Source organism: Lactuca serriola, chromosome 4, assembly GCF_051521515.1.
Source record: "Lactuca serriola cultivar US96UC23 chromosome 4, Lser_US96UC23_V15, whole genome shotgun sequence".
Classification (NCBI taxonomy): Eukaryota; Viridiplantae; Streptophyta; class Magnoliopsida; order Asterales; family Asteraceae; genus Lactuca; species Lactuca serriola.
In genome coordinates, this window is record NC_136411.1 from 394200348 (window position 1) to 394223667 (window position 23320).

The window sequence follows — 23320 nt, forward strand, 5'->3', positions numbered from 1 at the left end:
GTCACACCTTCCGTTGGCTGAGTTCTCCTACAACAACAGCTACCACACGAGTATCGATCATCCATCCTTTGAGATGTTATACGGGAGGAAGGGCACGACCCCGATATGTCGGGGTGAGGTTGGCCAGAGGGTCATGGGGAGCACCGAAGTAGTGCTCAAGATGACAAAAATGATTCAGCAGGTCAGGAGCAGACTTCAGACTGCACAAGTGCACAGAGTTGGTAGAAATGCTATGCTGACAAGCTTCGGTCAGACCTGGAGTTCCAGGTCGGGGATATGGTTATCCTGAAAGTGTCGCCTTGGAAATGCGTCATCTGATTCAGGAAGCGGGGCAAGTTGGGACCCAGGTATATTGGACCTTTCAAGGTCATAGCTCGGATGGGCAAGGTGGCGTATCGGCTGGACCTGCCAGCCGAACTCAGTCAGATTCATAGCACCTTCCACGTCTCCCAACTACGAAAATGCCTGGTGGATGACTCGGCAGTGGTGCCCCTAGAGGATATTCAGGTCGATGACAACCAAAACTACATTGAGCGGCCTGTGGCGATCCTCGACCGGAAGTCAAAGGATCTGAGGAACAAGAAGGTCGAGCTGGTGAAGGTGCAATGACAGCATCGGAAAGGCTCGGAATGGACGTGCGAGCCGGTAGCTGAGATGATGGAGCATTATCCAGAACTCTTTCAGGATCGAACAGTAGACTTCGATGACGAAGTCTAAAATAAGCGGTGGAGACTTGTAGCACCTGGTTCCTGGTATGTATTTCATTCAAGTACCTTGCATTTTGGCCTTGGACTCGGCGATTTGAGGTCCAACTTGTCGAGTCAGAGCGTCTTGGACGCAAAGTTTAATGACCTACTCGACGAGTCGGCGTCCGGACTTGGCGAGTAGGCGTTGTCCGGACAAAACCCTAGTTTGAGGGTTTGCACCCTATTTAAACCACTTATTCAACCTCCCTTTCGTCCCCAATGCTTCCAGAACTCCCCATAGCAAACCCTAGCCGTTTTTTAGAAGAACTAAGGCATTTTTGGTGGATTTTTCTAGTTGTGGCCATAAGGAGGAAGGTGAAAGACTTGAGGAAACAAGTGGAGACCAGGGAAACCCAAGTTTGTGCATCATCCATAGTTCATTGGAGGTATAAAGCTGTTATCTTGCTTTTTCATTTGATAGATCCCTTTTTGGGGAGATTTAGGGCTTTTATAAGCCATTTTTGGCGACCAACCATGATTGCAAGCATGGTTGGGGGTTAAGGTTTCAGAATCAGGTCATTAAGGGAGTCACAAGGCAGTTAGGGGCTACTTTTGCACCCATGTAAGGTCCCATGCATTATAAGGGCTTATCTTATGTCCTTTTGAGCTCAAAGTCCCATGCATGCACGTAAAGTTTGTAACTTTACGTGCTAGAACGATTGAAGGAGCTTAGATCTATCTTTTGGTCAATAGTTGTACGCTGGAAATCGAGAAATGAGACTTGTACATGCTCGACTCGACGGGTCGTTCTTAGGACTCGGCGAGTCCGAGGCGAGACTTCCCTTTTCTGTTAGGGTTTGAAGGAACCCAATTGGGCGCTAGAAGGGTTTTTAGAGGGTCCAAAGGAGTGACTCAACGTATTGGACTTAGCCTTAGACATGGAGTTCATGGGACTCGACGAGTGCTAGAACAGACTCGGCGAGTCCAAGGCAATCTCCTTATAGTTGAAGATGAACTCGACGAGTTGTTCATACAACTCGGCGAGTCAAGGACAGGACTTGTTTATCAAATGAAGGTAGACTCGACGAGTTGTTCATACAACTTGGTGAGTTGGATGAATGTTCATTCGATGTTCATATAGAAGGGGAAACCTGTCGAGTCGTTGCTAAACTCGACGAGTAGAGTCGTGGATAAGGAAGGGTAAAGAGTTGGGGACTCGACGAGTTGGCGGCCCAACTCGACGAGTCGGGTCAATTGGAAGTTGACTTTGACTTGGACTTGGTGGGGGTAAAATAGTCATTTACCCTAAGAGTAGATATCAGATTCTAACTGATTGTTTTGTGGGGATTATAGCCGGAGGATTACTGGAAAAGCAGTCAGATAGTTGCCGAGCAGTTTTCCAGCAGTCAGCCTTACGAGGTGAGTTACCTTCCATTAGCAGTGGGTCTACGGCCACAATGTCGGCCCACTAGTAGGAGTTGTATGTTAGATGTTTGTCTTTGTGATATTCATCTAGGTTTGCTGCTACCTGTTATGTTTTATGTGCTAGCATGTTATGATGTTATGTGATAGTGGTAATAGGGGGTAAATTAGTCCCCGGTTACCCGTCGACAGGACCGAAGGGGAGGCCAGCACCCATATATGCTAGGCAGTATCTGGTCGACAGGACCGAAGGGGAGGCCAGCACCCAGATATGCTAGGCAGTATCCGGTCCACAGGACCGAAGGGGAGGCCAGCACCCAAATATGATAGGCATTATCCAGTCGACATGACTGAAGGGGTAGGTCGGGCACCCATATATGCCTGACAGTATATGTATGTTATGTGATTGTATGGTACGTGGTACGATGGGGAAACTCACTAAGCTCCGTGATTACAGTTTTCAATTTTGTTTAAGGTACATCTTCAACGAAGGGGAAGGAGCCGACGCGGTAGCTGCACATCATACACACACCTCAGATTCCGCACTATGAGATTCTTTGGGATTGTACTCTGACATTATCACTATTTTACGATTTGGGTTTTTAGACATTATACATAGTTTTATGAGATGTTATTATTCGACAATATTTTCCTACGAATGTTTTAATTAAATTAATTAATTAAAAATAAATTTTTGGACCTAAAAATTGGGTTGTTATACATGTCGTAATAAAAATATTCAAAAACCAGATAGTAGACATTAAATTTGCGCATGCAAAATAAAAACAAAATGTTGGTCATGATAAGCATATAAACACGCAAAATTAAAAATAAGTTTACTTCCAATCAAACATGTTGTAATAAAAATATTCAAAAACTAGACAATTGGCATTAAATTTGGCATGCAAAATAAAAACAAAATGTTAATTATCAAGCAACAAAAATATCTCAGATTCATATAACAAAAATCAAAATTGTCACAAACAAATAATGACATGTCCTTACCAAATAAAGCTAGACAAGTCTTATTATCTAAAGAGAAATAAAATATTATTTTATTTTTTTTCCTACATTTCTTTCTATCCAATAAAATGATGACATGTGTAATATTTAATGCTCATTTAATGATATTTTAGGATACTAATATGATACATGTCATCATTTAAATGGGTAGGAGGATATGCATGATCAAAAGATAGGAGGATATTTAATTTCTCTTATCTAAATTTCTACAACAAAGACACATTTGTTATACGGAAAACATAAAAATCTAAGTAGGCTAATCATATACCATTTAAGTCCAAAATATTTGAATCTAAATAGGCTAATCATTACCTTTTAAATCCAAAAGATTTGAAGTCAACAATAATCTTTTTTATGAGATCTTATTAGAGAGTTGTTCACTATTTGGTTATAACTGAATTGTTCAATCAGACAATTTAGATTGTACTATTTGTTTCAGATATTTATATTTTTAGATTGATTTTAAGCTAAAGTGAATTATTATTTTGGATTGGTTTTGGTTTATAAAACAAGAATCAAATAGTCCAAAAAATTCGAATAACAACTTATTCTTTATTTTTAATATATATATATATATATATATATATATATATATATATATATATATATATATATATATATACACTAAATTATTTTTTAACTATTAGAAACTTTCATCCAAGGTTGTCACGATCGAGATCTTACATCGGATTGTTTTTCGGTTTGCAAGTTTGGGATCGGGATGCTTAGATCCCACAAAATAGAACATATTTATAATTTATAATTTTAAAACATGAAAAATATTTCACTCATTCAATTTTTCGTTCAAAAATTACAAAAACTTCAAAATATTAATTATAAGTTACAACACAATATGATAAACGGTAAATTAGTAAATAGTAAAAAATATAAAGTGGTAAAAAAAATCAAGGGAAGGTAGGATCGGATCGGATCCTGATCCTACGATCCTACCCTAAATACGATTTGTTTATGATCCGACTCGTTTTTCACACCTAGGATCATACGATACTACGACCAGGATCGTGATTTTGACAACCATGATTTCATCCAACATCGGGGCTATATGTATGAAACATACAAAAATTGCATTGGTTATTCAGGGGCTATATGTATGAAATATACACAAATTGCACATATTTGGAAACATTTAAAAAGTATGAGGGTTTGATATGTAATTTCCCTCAGCCTATTTTCTATATCCACATCATGCCTTTCCTGCGTCCTAGGGAGAGAAAGTGCAGAACATAAGAGAGGTTACAACGAGAGAAAGCGATATATACATACATGTAAAACACACAACTAAAACGTGTGCTCCGCCATTTTTGAGACGAAAAGGAGCTCGAATGAAAAATATATGATATCTAGAAACGCAGAAGCGCAACCCTAATTGCGGAATTCTATTGACCGAGGTTATTTTCTTCCATCGTCTAGTAATCTCCTGTGTTTTTTGTCGTGTTGTGTAATTATTGATTGATGTTTCATGTTGAACTATGTGCGGTCTATTAATTGGTCCAATTTAATGCTATTTTCAAAATTGCTGCATGTGAGACTTTTGTTGTTCGATAATGTCTTTGTGGTTTAGGTTTGGAGGTTTATAATATGAAATTTTCAAAGTTTTTAGAGGGGTGGTTTACATTTGACTTGCTTAATTAAGGCTGAATTCGTTTGTCTATGATCATTCGACATCTCCGTTTGAGATGTATAATGTCTGCTAAACCTTGGGGCATGTGAAATGCATTCGATTATGCAGTTCAATTTCAAGTTCTATGACAATCGATTAGTAGACTCCATTTTACGTTTAGTTTTTGAAAAATAATTAAGATCCCTTTTGTGAACTTTTGTTTGAGGTTAATGATCAGCCTTTTGCATCTGAACATTGATTGGAGGATAAGAAACCCTTTTAAGGACAAGTAATATGATAGAAATTTTCAAGTCAAGCTGTAAAGTTGAAGTTGTCTCTAAAGTTCCTTGTGAAGATGCTAAGAGTATCTACAATGATTCACATACTTTCCCGAAGTAGTTTTGATAGGTTACTTGATGTTCACTATAGTATTGTAATAGGTTTATTCACGTGTAAATTATATGAAGATATTTACAATCCGATTCTTGAAGCGAACAATATTGAATTGTTGATGAATCAGGGTCAGTAAATTTGATCATATGGTCTATGGCACAGTTTTTTGAGACTGGGAAGATTATGTACTATATCAAGATTTGCTACCATATTTGTGTGATAATGACTCTATTTTGGGCTTCTCAATGCAATAGATATACAATCTATTCTTCTCTCTTGACTTTATGTACTCTTTTCCTTTTTGATTTTGTGTTTCTTCTAAACTTAGAAATTTGCATTACTCGCTTTAATGATTTAAAACATTTCAAAGAAGAATCAAGTTCGGATCTCTTTTATCGACGATATTTTTGCTTTCCTCAACCTTTATATCTTTCTGCAGTATTTCAGGTTGATCCAGTGGCCTTATTTATCTTGTACAAACCTCTGGAACTTGTAAGGTGTGTAAAAGTCTTATCGGTTGTCTTTATTCAGAATCAATCAATGGAGCTTAGGGTTTCAGCTCAAGATAAAGAAATCAGTGATGATGATGATGATCGAAACCATAAGCATCGTAGAAGAGATGATACAAGGTTACATTCATTAGATGATGATGATGATGATGATGATGATGATGTATTTACAAAGCCATACAAAAGAGGAAGTAAACCTTCTCAAAATGGTTCTCACTCCAATGAAACATGGAAAAAGTACAGTTATAACCCTTTGGAGAAAGATAAAGGCTTTTCTCATTTTTCGCGAGGACCTTCAGATTTGAACCAGAAACTTAGGGTAAACCAACAATTTTGTGTTGACCATGGTAGTGTTTGGAGTCAAAGTCAACCATTTTCTGTAGACCCTCATGGTCTTTTTGCAGGGAGGGGTTCAAATTCATGGGGTCCATTTGGATTGGATATGAATATGAATATGATCCATCATCCTGTTGGATTACAAGCAACATTCAGACCACCTTCTTTAAACATGGGACTTACAAGACAACGATGTAGGGACTTTGAGGAACAAGGTTTTTGTCTACGAGGTGACATGTGTCCAATGGAACATGGCATGAATCGTATTGTTGTAGAAGATGTTCAGGTATTGTTTTACCTTTTGGAAATCCAGTTTACTTTACATGGGTTGTTGATGTATGTTAGAAACATTTAATAATGAGTTGGATTATTTTTCTTCATACAGAGCCTCTCACAGTTCAATCTCTCTGTATCACTTCCTAGTGCAAATCTATCTATAGCGCCAGCTGGCATAGGACCTTCACCTCCAACTATCACCACAACAAACAGCAAAAGTTCACATGGTAAAAATATCAAACATGTTGTTGACTTTTCTGGTGCTGCTGCTGCTGCTGACTTTTATGATCCTGATCAGCCTCTATGGGGTAATGCTTCTCATACGCCAGCTGGACCTCAACCAAATGATTCTTTGTTGTTGGATGCTAGTCCATCTGATAACCCTGATCATGAACTCTTTGTAAGCACGGGTACAAGATCTTATGCACAGGTTACAAGTAGAATCAAAACGGAAGAGAATATGCAAAAAAACGAGAGTGGAAATGGGCGTAAGCCTTCACAAAAGGCACAACGGACATTATTTTTGAGTGGCATTCCACATCAAAGTAACAAAAGGGAAACCCTAATTTCCCATTTTAAAAGATTTGGGGAAGTTATTGATATTTATGTTCCGTTAAATAGCGAACGAGCTTTTGTTCAGTTTTCCAAAAGAGAAGAAGCAGAAGCTGCTTTAATGTCTCCTGATGCTGTAATGGGAAATCGCTTTATTAAGCTATGGTGGGCTAATCGTGACAACATACCATTCAAAAGAAAAGATGATTCCCTGCATAATGACGTAAATGCCCCTGTCCCTGTCTCTGTGTCTGATTCTGATCATCCTCCAAAGCCTGTGGCTGTGGTTGCTAATGGCACTAAAGAACCTTCTCCACCTTTGCAAAAGAAGCTGGAGAATTTAGAGGTTTTGAAGGAGGAATTAAGGAAAAAACAAGAAATGCTTGATCAGAAAAGGAATGACTTCAGGCGCAAGCTTGATAAACTTGCGAAACAAGTATGTGCTCATTTCCTCTCGTTTTGGTCTCTCTGCTTTATTTATTTATTTATTTTTTAATTATGTGTAATATTTCTTCAAATAGGTGTATAATATTTCTATAAATGAACGGTGTAGTATTTATTTAACTGTGTTATAAACGTAATTATTTTATTTGATTAAAACGTTTTTTTATGATGTAACAATTAATTCGAATTGATTGCATACAAGTTATTAATTTTTGGTTATATTTGTTTGATAATATAATTTATTTAGTAATTGTAACAAAAATTTTTTTTAGGGTTGGAGAAGGTCTTAATAAAATGATTTTATATATATAAGAATTTCCATCTTGTGGATTTCTTAAACCATATTATGATCTGATATTTACGAGCGTATATTCGTCTTTTTCTGCAGACTACATTTCTAAAAGGTGAAGTGGCACCTGAACAGGCTGCTAAAAAACAAAAATCGGGAGGTTTAGCTGAGTCTACAAAGGCTGCAAGCAGTGATCGTGATACCATTCTACCATCACCTCCTGATGACGTGGCAGCTAATACTAATAGCAGCAAATCTGTGGGTCCCACTCAGCCACAAAATTACAAAACAACCCCTCTTGGATTATCAGCATTGAAAGAATCTCCAAAGTTGAACTTGAAATTACAATCATCTGTTGCTGTGACTGTGAGCAATCATCGGTTTAAGCTGGACAATCGTCCAACCGCATTTAAGATCATTCCACCTCTGCCAGATGGCCTTGCTCATGTAAGCGCTTCTATTCTATTCCCAATTCCTTTACTTTGAAAAATGCTTTAAGGTCATACAGTATTTCTTTTCTTTTAAAGCTTATATATACATGACCTCTTTAGAAGCATTTTTGCAAATACTTGAAGAATCCATGGTAATATACAAAGTTACCTCATATTTTATAAGACAAAACCTCATAAATGGTCCCTGTGGTTTCCTGAAATCTGGGAGATAGTCCCTAAGTTTAAAAAACGTCATGGATAGTCCCTGTGGTTTCAATTTCGTTTTGTTACAAATTTGATCTAAAATTACAATTTTACCCTTTCTTTTTTCTTTTCCATTTTCTTTATTAAAAGCCTTAATAACCCCCTCCCTTACAAACCTCACCATAACCGTTTTTTAATGTAACCACCACTGTAACTGTTCACCAAATTCCTCCTTTCAAGCCACGATAAAATAAAACAACAATCACAAACTGAGTATCTATGATTCAAAACCTAACCTTCATCTTGGCTTCAGCAACATTGATCTTAGTTTGATTTGGGATTGTAGATCAACAATCCAAACTGATTAAGTTCCAATTGAACCTTATCAAACACCTTCTTAAAATCCCAACTGAAAGCACGTCCAAAGCTAATCATAGATTCAATTATTTATTATGAATAAAGCTATTTAGACCTTGATAAAATTTACTCCCATCTTTCATGTTCAAGTAAATGACTTATATGAATCAACAAACTTTTTAGTAGAAACATGTGATGTGATGTGATTTTCTTTTTTTAATCATAGTATTTGGGGTGTGCATACAGGTTTCTGTTTTGAAGGAACATTTTTCAGCATACGGTGATTTTTCAAAGGTGCAGTTAGATTTAGATGATGACATAATCAAAACTTGTGCCACAATATATTTCACAAGTCGACATGCAGCCGAAAAGGCGTTTTTAAATGGTAAAAAATGGAAAGCTCACAACCTACACTTCACATGGCTAATAAATTCCAATTCCAATTCCACCACTTGTAAACACCACAACTCAGATTCTTCTTCTAACCAACCAACATCTGTGGTGCTTGAAATTCCAAAAACTGATTATCCCCAAAAACCTTTGTTGTCATCATCATCTGGAGATGGAGAATTGGATAAAAGGGAAATTGTCAAGGAACCAGAACAACAACAAGAAGAAGAAAATAATCAATCAGTCTAATTTCAGTAAAGTAAACCCTAGTCTGGTTTGGTTGGGTTAGGTGTACAGTCGGTCAGTCAGGTAAATGGTATACCAAAGTAGTACTTTTTTAGTGTTAAGTTTTAGACTTAGCAATTAATTGCTCAATTTTGTAGCGTCTCCTCTCTCCACTCGTCTGTCTCGTGCTCGCAGTTAAGTTTAGTTTGTAAAGGGAATTCTTAACTGCTCTCTCTCTCTCTCTCTCTGCTGGTTTGGGAAAAACTTGTCCAGTTGGTACCAAGGATTATAATTAAGATTCATTTTAATAAATAATTCGGACATAACTTTGATATGCTGTCATTAACATCTCTATAGTCTGCTAAGGCTAATGGATGTATCCTCTCACTTTTTCCCTGCCACTGATAGGAAATAGTCACCTCTCATTCCCCTCAAAATATACAGTATAATAATGTCAAGCATGGAAAAAGAGTGTGCAGTGCTGGGGAACTAACCACAATTGATGATATTTTTCATAACTGTTATTTTTCAAAAAATTGGTGATATGTTTGTTTTTAGAAAATGAGCGAGATCATATGTTCAGTCTAGTTTTAAGAAAATGAGAATATAAATATGAAAATGACTGTCTTATAATGACGCATCAACCAAACCCAAATCCCAAATGAATTAGATAAGGGGCCTTATAAATTACAATGTAGAGAGTTAAGGCCAGGGTGAACAAAATGCTTCCGTAAATGAGCATCATATGAGACAATGAAGAATAAATAGAGGTATTGGAAAAGAATATTATATATATATATATATATATATATATATATATATATATATATACACACACACACACACACAAGCAATAAAGAAAAAGATGGAGAAGGTAATAAGATAAATATTCTATCAATTCTTTTATCCAAAGGCAATGGGTTAATCATTAAAATATAGACTTGATTTTAGTAATTTGTCAGACTCCACTATCTATATATTCAATGCAGCACATCAGATTGAAGTAGATTTTACATTTACCCTATCGTAAAATTAACAGAGAGAAACAGAAACAGGGGCAAATTAGGGAACAGTCATGTTAGCAAGCAAAAGCTGTTTATCCGGAGGCAGATGGTGTTTCAAAGCAACACAAGTATGATGCGTCAGTTTCAACAGAAACACATCATTAGTATTAGCATTTGCATTTGTAACCCAAGAATCATAAATACGGTTGGTCAAAGTCCACATCAGCAAAACCAGGGGTTCAGCCACTACCCCCCAGTTACCACCATCATCGTCATCATGTAAGAGTAGAGAAGTGAGGGTTAAGGGTAGGTCACTCAATACAGTGTGAGGGTTCACTATAAGAAGAGGCATATACTTGGACACACTACCACACAGCAAACCCATAAACTGCATACCCTGCATATCAAATACCCAACTTTTCAATATGTAATTTTTTTTTTTTTTTTTGTGTAATCGAAGTAGGGAATTTGTAAGTTACAGTTATAGGGTAATCTGTGACACAGCTAATTTCTGCTGCATCAACAAGCCACTGTCGTTTCACACTTCCTTCAGCATGTTGCAAAGCCATTACAACTTCCATTAGAACATCCCATATCCCTGACCAAATTTATACAAATCTTATTTTTGTCAACACACATTGTAAATTTTAAATATTGAGAAACTAACCATCAGATCTGGTGTTGAATATATAAGGTTTGAGTTTTGAAAGTTCAATCAATGGAATACAACCAATCTTCACTAGCCTTGCTTTAGCTATCATCTTTTTCTTTGCTTCAAGAAATCCAATGTTTTCTTTTTGACTCAAACTCAAACTCAAACTCATCTCTGCAGGAATCTGTTGTACATGGTTAAACTTAGGGGGGTGTTTGGGAATAAGCACTCTAGTCTCTATATAAGCAAATCGCAGACACCCCCTTAATCTGGTAAAACTTATAGTATATAATATGGGTGTTTCTTTTTGACTTAATATAGAAAGTCATGGAAATGAAGCTTTCCCTATTACGTCCTAACTTTGTATAAAACTTACCCTCGTTTATTTTTGGGTTAATATCATAAAAGACCCTATATTTTGGTTTTGTTTTTTTTTTTCTAGATTAAACCTCAAATTTTTTTGTTTCTTAAAAAAGACCTTGCATTTTTTCCAATTATTCTGATTTGGCCCTTTTAGCAGGCCTACAGTGTTCTTCCGATTTTAGACATTTTTTTCCGGAAAAACCCTCACATTTGACAAATTTTCGGATAAAAAATTGGAGAGTTTTTTGGGGAAAACGTGATGAAAGCCGAAAGATTACCTAGCTCGTAAACCTGCTAAAAAAGGCCAAATCGGAATAAATGGAAAAATGCAAGGTCTTTTTAAGAAACAAATAAAGTTGAGGTTTTATGATATTAACCTTTTATTTTTCCTTTTACTTTCTCAAATAATAATTACTAGTATTAATTATTACCTCCAAACAATGTGACAACCACTCCCCACGAGCCTTCCCCAAACATTTTACTGCCTCAGACCACTCCTCCCATTCATAAGTCAACACCGAGCTTTGTGGCAACAAAGAAAACAAGACCTCCATGCAATCCTCAAACTCAACCATGAGTTTTTCAGAATCAAGAGAAGCTTCTTCAAAACACACACGAATTCCCTTCCAGAAGGATTTTCTCAACAGGCTTTTCTGTTGAGGATTATTATTACTATTATAACTTTGATCAGAGGAAAATGGTGATTGTATGAAGTTGGTGAGATCATTGAGTAGCTTTTCAAGCCGAGATCCTGAGAATATTTTTAGTGTATGTGGGAGGTGAGAAAGGATACACATCTGAAGGTTCATTTCAAGCATTTTGAACCTTGAAAAGTCACACAGTTCATCAAGGAAGGTGAGTAAAGCATTGAAGTTGCTTCCATGAAACAAAGAGAATACTAAACATTCTTCCCTTAGTTTTTCTTTATAGTCAACAGAATCTGATTCGTATCTCATGCATCTTCTGATGAGTGGGCCCCAATCGAGCTGTGGTAGTCTTGGTGCGTGTGTGAGACATCGCAAAACAGTTGCAATTGTGTTAAGAGGTAGACTTGTGGTGGTCTGATGTGATGATATGATGCAAACAAAAAAGTGAAATGTTGATTAGAAGGTGTTAATTTATCTGTTTTTACATGGTTAAATGCAACAAATAGCAATGTACTTTCGTTTATTTGTGTGTGTGTGTGTGTGTTGTAGCATATCCTACTTTAATTTCTGTCTGTTACAAACAGCATAGTAATAGTATTTGACAATTTTCAATCTTTTTTCTTTCTTATTAAGGGATTATACTTTTGAAAAATATATGCAATCATATAGCATTCTACCTAAGTTTTTTTCTTAGTAAGACTTTATACTTTGAAAAGCTACACAATTATAGGAGTAAAAAATATTTTTTATTTACTTTGGTAGATCTTTCTACTATTTTCAATCTTTTACTTATTAAGGCATTATACTTTGAAAAATATACCCAACAATAGCCCTGTAATTTTTTTCTTATCTAGACACTATACTTTGAAATATCTACCAATTATAGTAGTAAAAACTGAAATTTACTTTGTATTTGAATGGGATTGTTATAATTGGGTATATTTTTTAAAGAAAAATGTTGTATTAGGAAAAAAAAAATGAAAGTACATTGCTATTTCTTGTGTTTAACCCAATCCTTAAAAAAGGACAATGAGCAAGGTAACATGATAATGGATAATTAATGAAAGGAAAAGTAAAATGTCAATCAGTCAATCAGAAGGCGTTAGTTAACTGTTGAAACTAATGTTATCAGCATAGGTATATTATATGCCAAGTAACTAGCAGATCCTTTTAGGGCTAAATGCAAGAAATAGCAATGTACCTTTATTTATTTGTATATTATAGCATCCTACTTTAATTTCTTTTCGTTACAGCATCATACTTACAGTAATTTTTCTTATTAAGACATTGTACTTTGAAAGAATACACCAGTTATAGTATTGCTGTCTTTTATTTTATTTTTCTAATTATTCCATTATACTTTGAAAAATCTACCCTATTATAGTAGTGAAAAATGAACATTAATTTGTATTTAGATGACATTGCTATAATCGGGTAGCTTTTTTAAGTAGAATGAAAGTAATATATACTATAATAAACAAATCAACAAAAGTATGTTGCTAGTTCTTGCACTTAACATGATCCTTAAATAGGTAGACAGTGAGAAAAATGTTGATAAAGGTAATTAATTCACTAACATCAGTATTCATTAATAGCAGTCATGATAATTAATATAAAAGTAGGTTATGGTTATGCACCTGAGAGTAGTTTAGATTCATCAGCCACAGGCTGAGTTTCAAGACTATGCTATCATCTGGGAAGCTTTGGGATGCGGATGCAGAAGCAGAATTAGGTTTTGCATTGTGAAGATCACTGGACCATATGTAATGTCTAACAAATGAAACTGACCAAGCTGCATACTGCTGCAGTTGTTGGTCATCGGAATTTTGACCAACAAGAAATATATCTTGTATTAATGATGTCAAATGGAGCTCCATAACAGTGTTTGACAACAGAGGACCACTCATATAACAAGATTCCTGTTGCGATTCATTGGGAAACAAGTTAAAAAAAAATATAATTCAATTATAACTATAAGGCTGGCATTTGTCACACGCTACTGGAAAAACCTTCTAAGGCTATTTTTTTAGAGATGATGAGAAGGGCATTTTCGTCTTTTGCACAGACAAGAGATCTAGAGCGAGTCCTTGTCCCACCTTTTAGCTGGGATAAAATTTTCTTGCAATTTTTGTCTGATTTACATCAGTCGGAGTCTCAGTCTAACACATGCCAAACACAGTGTTCATCCTATCGTGTCCTATCCTGCGTAACAAACATTACATGACAAGATGGCATTGTACTGTGTTTGGCATGCATTTGACTCGGACCGATGTCAATCAGACAAAAATTGCAATTTTTTTTTATCCCGCCTAAAAAGGTGTGACAAGGACTCACTCTAGATCTCGTCTGTGCAAAAGACGAAAATGCCCTTCTCATCATCTCTAAAAAAATAGCCCTAGAAATCTTCTCCAGTCATCCTATGTAACAAAAGAAGCCAAACGGAACCAGAAAAATCAACTCATACACTAACCAATGTAAGTACTGAATTAATTACCTTGTGTTCAGAAACAGATGGCGAAAACGGTAAGGGGCAGTTTAGGAAAAGTGTCCCAGCCCCTGCTCCTAACGCATTCACAACCCCAAGCATTGCACCCAAATGCATAAGAGGAGGTTGGCGATTAGAGTAGATTTTTTTAAACATATCTAGTAAATCCTTAACACATTTAGCATCCAACGAATGAATCCCTTCATTCAAAACACAGCCAACAAAATTTCCTGCTCCAACACACGCTGCCATCAACAAACTCTGGCGAAAAGCCTCGGAATTTTTTGTAGAAAGCAGTTCATTGATAAGATCTCTATACCCACTCGCAAAATATTCAATTTCAGCACCCTCAATCAGTTCTACTTTCTGTGAAAAAGATACTACAAATGGAAGTGCAAGACAAGCCCCCATGGATAAAACTAGTTCCAAATTCTCACTCATACTCATGTTGTGAAGAGGAATCCATGATATAATTAAATCTTTTATCTTTTTAACCACATCAATACGCCCGGATCTGTATATTGCAGGAATAGAACCTCCTAAACCAATCACAAGTCCTGAAACACCCCATATATCTTCCTCCAAGTAATCAGAAGTTTTTTCAGAAAAGGTTTGAGCAATATCTGGATCTATGGTATTTGATGGGAAGTATTCAGATAGGGTTTGGAGATCTCTACTTGAAGATTGAGCATATTGATTTATCAATCCACATAAAGTTCTAACTATTTTTCCAAGTAAATCGGATTCTTGCAACTCCTTATCCAAATGGGAGTCGGATTCTACTTGAATACGTGTAAGAAGATCTTGACATGAATAACCTAAAGCAGCCCCACAAGCCCCTCTTACAAGAGTGCTTTTGCTCGTACTTGCAGCCTTTAAAAAAATGGGTCAGAAATGTAGTCAATAACATTTTATCCTTCAAAATTATTTTATACAATTTCTTATAAATATAAATGGATGTGAGTATTTGTACCTCAACAAGTGCATTGATGTTTTGGAATTTTTGTTTGTGATCAGTGACATGCAAGCAACTTGAAATGACTCCAAGAGAAATAGCAGCTGACCATTGGCGATATTCATGTTCATGTTGAAATAACCAACTCAGCAGAAATTTTGAGGCACTTGCTTTTGTAGCATGAGCAGAAGGGGGAAGGATCTGGAAAGTCATAATACCGAATATGACTAGCAGTAACCCTAACCCAACCTATTTAACTAAACGGGTCGATTGGGTTGACCCGTTTAATTAAACGGGCTGAAAGTTTGAAAAAGAAAAAAAGACAAAAGCGGCATCTCCATTTTTGAGCAAAGGATGATAATATTTACCAAACAAAGTGCACCCATAGCTAGCCCAATATTCTCAGCAGACCTAGGGATAGATTTCTCAGCCATTTGTCTCATACACTGCATAAAGAATTGTCACAACTGGAATTATTAATACCATTTAAAATTAGGGCAAAATCAAATGAAACACAAACATAGAAGAGACACCAAACCTTCAGAATATCATCAGCTGCTTTTGAAGCTGTATCCAACACATTGGAGGGCTTCTTAACATCCAGTAACATTACACAAGCCCGCATCCAATGTTGCAAGAAGGGTTTCCAGGATTGAAGTGAAACAAGTGCAACAATAATATTCCTTGAGAGCTGTAGTGATGCAGCTATCTCCATTAATGCATTCTCATATCTGGAATGTAAATCGTGCATAACCTGAAAATTAAATATTGGATATGTTATATCTTATAGTATATAACAGCTTTGTAAAGCTCTAACGGTTGACCATACTACATGTTTTACCTTTGACCCTCTTTGGGTATTTTCGTCTTTTGTGCCGAAGGAAAGATGAAAGAGGGCTGCACCTGGCAGTTCTCGTGCTTTATTATTAGTTCCTGAAAATGGAATGATAATAAGTTCGAGCATAAAAGCTGCATGCATACACACCTAAACAGTATGTCTTTTATTTAGCACATACTAACAAAAAAAAAATGTAAATAAATACTGGACAAAATTACAGATATGGTCCCTATGCTTTCTAAGCAAAATTGTACCAATTTTTAGTGTATGTCCTTATTTCAAGGTTTCGTATCAATTTTGGTCCCTGGTAGAGATTTTCTGATTTTGGTCCTATTTTCAAGGTTTCATATTGATTTTTAGTCCAAGGTTTCATATCAATTTAGTCCTTATTTTGAGGTTTCATTTTCATATAAATTTTGTTCCTTATTTCAAGGACGTTTTAGGGACCAAAATCAAAAAGAAACCTTGAAGGAAGAACCAAACTGTAATAGGTTTCAACTTTGGGCTGAACATGGTAAAAATTAGAAAGCACAAGGACCAATTGTGTAATTAACTCTATCATTTATATTCTTTCGGATATTTCACAAGTAAACAACATATTAATAGTGAATCTTGTCTTATGGACTCTCCAAGATGCATGAACACATGAAACTTGGACAGTGTAAGGAATATAGACCAAATATTTACATCAATAGTAAACTACATTTTTGGTATAGCTAACTTTTTCAATTATGGTCCTAATTTAGTCCTTATTTGAGTCTTGAGATTCTTGTAACATCTTTAGTCCCTGTTTCAAGTAACATTACTTTTTTGGTTCCCGACTTTGTGCAATCTTGGTTCCAAAACTACAGTCATTTTACTTAGAACAGGACCAAAAACAAATAAGGACCAAAATTGCAAAAGAAAACTTTTTAGGACTAAAACTGAAAAAATCAGCTATACCGAGGGGACCAAAAATGTAATTACTCTTTACTTGGAACAGTCATTTTGCTTGATTGTACCTGAAATGCCAATAACCCGAGGAAAGACATCTAGTAATTTCTCAATCTTGTTGGCAGGTAATCTTTTCTCCTTCACTACTCTTCGCCTTGTGCTGAAGATAAATCAGACAAAGAACAGGTCTCATAAACATGACATACAGTCAGTCACAAACACTCAAATTTAAAAAAGAGAAGCTAAAATGAAAACGTTTCTTAACATGTGTTGGTGTGTTATGATCTTCGCTTCAAATCTCTCCATGGCTCCAAGAACTTTGGGGTCAATCTCAGAAACAAGCACTTGTATGTTCTTTTCCCTGAAATCTGGAATGAATTGTTGGAGATGATGTACCTAAAAAAAGATCCCACATGACATGGTTCAGAGAAAAAGAAGAATCTAGAATATTAAATTAATAAGATTGAATAAAAATTATAACCTCATACTGAGTTAATGCCTCAAAAGCAGATTCTCTAGCATTGGCCCATAGAGACCCATGAGAAGGATTTCTTGATGTGGCTACTTCCCATAAAATCTGCAAAACACTCGTTGCATTTTCTGGATATGCTTCTGCATCCATTGCACCCCATCTTAAAAGCAGGCATATGCTGCCCACAGATTGATATTGACAAAGATTAGAGGAGTTTTTATTAGAGCAAAATAAATATGTTCACCCTTTTATCAATCTAGCCACTTAGCTATTTTTCTGTAGTGATTAAATCATTATACTCTTTTTAGCTGTTTAAAACAAGTTTTTTTCCAGTTTCCTGGTTTTGACAGAAAAGCACAATGTAATTTTACCATTTTATTGATTTAGCCACTGAACTATTATTCTATAACAGGTAACCAAAAAATGATTTTTTAAATGGACAAAAAAGTATAGTGGTTTGTTTAATCACCACAGAAAACAGTTTAAGTGGTAAATCTACAAAGTGGTCATAGTACAAGTGCTTTTCTATATTTGCCTATAATATTACAAGGGTAGTTGTACTATAAATTTCTGTGACAGGTGAAAAAAAAAACAGATAACTTTATGAATCATTATAGTTGCCTCAGCTCATGCCATAATCAACCAAAAAAGAGCAATTTGGTAATGTCCCTTATAACAGGAATGCATGTTTTTTAACATATTTTGTAATACATGTTTATGAGAGGAACAACTATGACTAATCAACTTTTCCATGCCCAAAAATAAAATTTTCTAGCACTTTTGAAGATGTTATTACAAAGCCAATAATTGGAAAAAAAAAAAAAAAAAAAAAAAAAGTTTCTAGAACACGCGTATACAAACAAAGTTAATTGGACTTACCTATTTGCAACAACCGGGTCATTCAAGTAGCTCACGACATACTTTTTTATAACACCCCAAGCAGTATAAAAATCTGGACAACGTTTCAACATAATTTTCAACAAATCAATTGAGTAATAATAATCATATATCTACAAATCAATAACACATGCGATTTGATTAATGAATCAAGTAGGTCTTACCAATCACATCAGCTTCACAAAGAAGGGCAAGGCTCTGGATACCAAGAGCTTGAATCATAGCGTCTGTGCTCTCAATGCATGCCTGAAGGTTATTAAATGATAAGATATTCTTTTTGGAAAAAAAAAATCAGGAGAAATTAGTTACAAACAATCCCTACCTCAACAGACAAGATAATGTCTACACCCCTGTCAGGATTCTTTTTGCAAACATCCCGAACAGTAACAGCCATGCTTATACAAATACTTCTCTCGTGTTTGAACTGTGTGAATGCTTCTGGAAGTAATAAACCCTTACAAGAAGACATAAATAAGTAAAACCCACATCATAAATAAGTAAAAGTTACAAGAAAATTCTTACCTGTAAACTTCCAAAAATACGATCATTGATCTCCCAAGTCTTGCAAAGTAGACGCAAAGCAGTAGCGTATAGCACTCTAGAACACAGTAAACACTTATTAAAACAGGAAACAATCATAAATGATGTCATGAGAATAGATTATAGTAAAGACAACATACGGATTTGCATCCTTCTGAAGCATTGGTAAGATTGACTGGACTACAAGTGGTATCATAGCAGGATGTGACACAAGCGAAGGGAGCATTCTTAAAATTTTTAGCTGCAGAAATTTGGCATTTATAAAAGCAACCTTTGGCTTTGAGGTAAAGTAAAAAAAGGGTAAAAATTAGTGGCTTACCAAAATGTCATGGAGGTCCATTTCTTCAGATTTACCAGAAAATATATTTTGGTAAAATAAAATTACTAAAAATAACGGAACACCAAGTTTCGGATCCATATTGCCAGTAACTGCCAGCAGATCTACTGCAGAGTTCCCGAGTGTAGGATGCACAATAACAACACTGGCAATTGCACCAAGTAAAGCTGGAATTTCTACAGTTGATGAAACCTAATTGTTACTTGGTAGAAGCAACAGCAACAGCAACAACAACAACAACAACAATTGCTTACCACGTGGAAGTATCTCCTGAGACTGAGACTTAGGAAGGGATGATTTTTGTATTTCAACCATATTTTGACAATACTCAGTTATTGAAGCTGTCCAACTCCAACTTTTAAACAGATTCTGCTTTTCTTCAACAAATTTTTTGCTATCTAATACCAAATTTAGATAAAAGGAACCAGAAGAAGAGGTTTGATCCTGAAAAAATACAAGTCTATGGTCACATACTCGCATGATAGTATGGCAAATTAAGTTGACATGATTGAAGAAAGAAAAATGACCACATGACCCCTAAAAAGTATGACTGGAAAGAGGGAATAATTTTCACCTGAAACCACAAATGACGGAATACCCTAAATATGATGTCTTCCAATCTGCTGATACGTGGAAATTTATCTTCTTCCATAAGCACTTCATTTATGGGAGCAACCAGGAAGTTCACAGAGAGCTCTTTTAAGATAATAAGCAACTCAGATGCTGCTTCTTTAATATATCTGGAAGGAGATGACATGAGGTTGATGGCAGGAAAAACAAATAAAATCTCTTCATGCGTATCATTAATGGTATCTGCAGGTGTACAAGGAGGAGGTACGGAAATTACAATATGATGCAAGGGTGGGTGAAAACTAAAAGTAAAAAAAGAGAGTTGACCAGATTTACCATTTCCGCTTTTCCACTTTATAAGATCCAGAACCAGTTTTAATATTGATAGCTGTATGTGTTCAATCTCTGAGTGAATGAGGTTAACAAACAATGATAACATCACAGATGATGCTTCAGGTATGAATTTCAAACCAAGCTCTGCCTGCACACCTATTAACCTCCTTGACATGTCAAAGATGCCTTCTTCTCCACCAGAATATTTGTGAATATCTGTATACAGTGAAAACACCATCTCTAAAAGTTCTGCTCCGCATAATTGTGCATCATGAATCAGCTGGTGATCAAAGATTAAGTCAAACAAAAAATAACTATAGCTTTTCCATGGACATTCATATTCAATAATCTCTCTTGTGTAATAACACCACTGTAACTTATTCCAATCAAACGTCATTGACATACCACACCATTAGCAGCCAAGTGGCTCAAAACACCAACAAAAGCATCCACAATAGCCTCCATGAGATAAGAAACATTGGTGACATCCTAGAAAAAATATTATTATTGGAGAAGTAAGTATGTGCAACAATGTTGGTATAAATAGGCTGAAAAAAAAGGAATTTTTCTATAGAGCTTCCATGTTCACTCACTTCTGTGTTGTTGCACTGCACATATTTACAGCATCCCATCAACAGCTTGAAAACAGGAATTGCATCTTGAGGAAATGAACAGCATAGTGATGCAATGGAGGATAAAAGGTTCCTTGCTAATGAAGACATTGTTGCTGAAGATGACATTTGTATGACCAGAAGGTTTAAGAATGGTTTTAAGAATTCACAAACTCCCTCCATTCCCAGATGCCTATTCTGACTAATAAACATAAGCACCTGTCGCACTAGCTCAGATTGAACCTCTATTCGGCAAGAAATAATCTAGCAACCATCAACATCGACACATAATGAGTTTACAACTTATAAGCAATTGTGTTTAGAATCAGCTTATCATAATGTATTCAAAAGTCACCTTAACGAAAGGATGAGCTTCCGAAGACTGGAATCGAAAGCAAAGATGATCATTTCTGAACCCTAACTGTACGAGAAAACCTATAGCTTTGACGAACACGTTAACAAAGCGCGAATCAGAGCCGTCGAGTGCTGACTGGAGTTCCATTAACCCCCGAGAAAGTTTCAATTTGGAGTCCTTTACAAGAAGACATAGCTCTCGGACTGATTGATCAACAACAGCCGGAGAATTTGAGTTCAGGCATTGAGTAACGGCGTGTATTCCAGGGTCGGACTCGGGTCCAGTGAGTGTACTGGGTGATCGGAGCTTCTCGAATATGGAGATAACCGCGAGTTTTTGGAGTGAGGGTTGAGGTAGCCGAGTTCTCTCAAGGAGAGGATAAAAGGAGTCCATTTTTCTCGAGGGAGAGTCGCCGGCGAAACGTGTGCGTCGTTACCGGAAGACGATGGTACACATTTTGGGTTTATGAGGAAAGGCTCAAAACCAGTAAATTTCATTATTCGTCCACAAAGGTACAGTCATGAATATTTTTCGTCCTTTTACTATTTTATCTTTTATTATGTATCTAGAATGCAAAGGATACAAAGTGTACATTTAATATAGAGTGGAGGGCAAATTTGAAATTTTCACAAAATGGTGTAATGTTCGAACTGGCCCACCAACTCTAAGATAATGTACCTGCAAATTTGTATTTTGCAAGCCCAAATCATTCCAATAAAGTGAATATTGAAATTGAACGGCAAAATGAATTTATGTTACATTAGGCCGTCTGTTATGCCCAAGACCAACCGGCTCGTGGTCTACATGACCATGATTATTATTTCGGCCATTTGTTGTTGGGCGTTTTCATTGTGGATCGTTGTGTCGAACACGAGAGACAACGCCTAATCATGGCTTCTTTTTCTCTTAATTTTTCTTCTTCTCTCTCTTCATTCTTCGTTCTTTGTTCGTTGTCGTGACCGGTACACCAACAATCGTTTGTGGTTAGTGATGGCACTCGTGGTTTGTTGTCCGTCCTCGATATTACGGATGGTCTTAGGACACCAAAATACTCACAATATCTTCTTTCCAAGCGCCACTTGGATTCTTATTCTCAATATGGTCCATACAACCTTGTAACTTGGAAACTGTTATAGAGATGATCTTCATACGAGGTATCTAACAATCTTATCGGTCCTAATGGGTTTATAAGGTTCGGTTTCATGATATTGGGTTTCAACTCTTGACCAAATTTATTTTTATATTGGTTTATTTCAACGATATGATTTTGACATGTGTTGAAATATACATGACATAAATGTTGATCTTCATAGCGTAATTATGATATAGTGATCGAATGGAAGATATTTTCTCAAATAAATGATGAAAATGATAATGAACTCACAAAAGCTTGAATGATGCTTTTTATGTATATGCAATGTCTCTATTTGTATATAGTTATAAAATAATAATAATAACAATAAAATGAAAGCTTGAATATGATAGATTGGACAAGACAATGAGATAAAATAACATAAAATTCTTGAAAGATTTAACAAGAATCTTAAAAGTTGTAAGAACTTTATACAAAACTGACAAAAAGTTGAAAAGTTTTATCATTGGACAAGATAATGCAGTGACCAATATTTTGTTTATAATTTTGACGGTTCAAATCAGTTCAACCAAAATAAATAAAAAATCTTGAAAATTAACGTGATGAAATCAATCTCCACTATAAACTTGGTCAAAACATGTAATTAACCATTCAACTACTCAAACATTCTTGACTATAAAACATGGGTGATAATTCATGAACAAATTATGAGTCTTTTGATAAATTATGCATGCATGCAACACTACAAGTCATTTCCCGGAACAATTATCTCCTTCGTTAAATCTAAGATGATCATAAATCAAAAACCTAGACATATTGTTATTAGTCATGATCGAGAAAATGTCCTTAGAAAACCTATTGAGGAGATTTCCAACGGTGATTTCAAAATGAGTTGTAGTTATTTATTTGTATTGTTGATATTGTAGTAATGCATGAAAACTATCTCCTTCCTTAACACGGGGATAGAGTAGGCAAACTTGGGTAATATACTTTAGTAGAATTTTTACTAAACTTTGAATAAGCATATCTCATTCATATCAAGTTTAATTAGTTAGATTCTTTTTGCTATGTGTTCTT

At 35.7% G+C, this 23320-nt stretch overlaps 2 protein-coding genes across 4 annotated transcripts; one reads left to right on the plus strand and one right to left on the minus strand.

Annotated features, from left to right (window-relative positions):
* Positions 1 to 4362: 4362 nt before the first annotated feature.
* On the plus strand, positions 4363 to 9490 carry LOC145097899 (zinc finger CCCH domain-containing protein 41-like). Its single transcript, XM_079035559.1, has 5 exons — positions 4363 to 4540; positions 5585 to 6276; positions 6376 to 7254; positions 7651 to 7998; positions 8790 to 9490. The coding sequence occupies exons 2-5, from the start codon at positions 5686 to 5688 to the stop codon at positions 9180 to 9182; spliced, it is 2211 nt and encodes a 736-aa protein (XP_078891685.1). The 5' UTR covers positions 4363 to 4540; positions 5585 to 5685; the 3' UTR covers positions 9183 to 9490.
* Positions 9491 to 10036: 546 nt separating this feature from the next.
* Positions 10037 to 21648, minus strand: RST1 (ARM repeat superfamily protein). Of its 3 annotated transcripts, none has more exons than XM_079035561.1 (25): positions 21151 to 21643; positions 20778 to 21059; positions 20590 to 20673; positions 20188 to 20464; positions 19856 to 20094; positions 19536 to 19725; positions 19264 to 19448; positions 19085 to 19185; positions 18927 to 19002; positions 18727 to 18858; positions 18569 to 18650; positions 18387 to 18459; positions 17517 to 17685; positions 17301 to 17431; positions 17104 to 17195; positions 16106 to 16197; positions 15803 to 16018; positions 15633 to 15710; positions 15283 to 15465; positions 14319 to 15182; positions 13462 to 13743; positions 11609 to 12238; positions 10830 to 10998; positions 10642 to 10760; positions 10037 to 10559 (listed from the first exon to the last, which is right to left on the minus strand). In XM_079035561.1, the coding sequence occupies exons 1-25, from the start codon at positions 21541 to 21543 to the stop codon at positions 10221 to 10223; spliced, it is 5478 nt and encodes a 1825-aa protein (XP_078891687.1). In that variant the 5' UTR covers positions 21544 to 21643; the 3' UTR covers positions 10037 to 10220. The 3 variants fall into 3 exon arrangements, with proteins under 3 accessions (XP_078891687.1, XP_078891686.1, XP_078891688.1); XM_079035560.1 differs by having other exon boundaries at positions 19264 to 19457; XM_079035562.1 differs by lacking the exons at positions 10037 to 10559; positions 10642 to 10760 and having other exon boundaries at positions 10838 to 11051; positions 19264 to 19457; positions 21151 to 21648.
* Positions 21649 to 23320: the final 1672 nt, after the last annotated feature.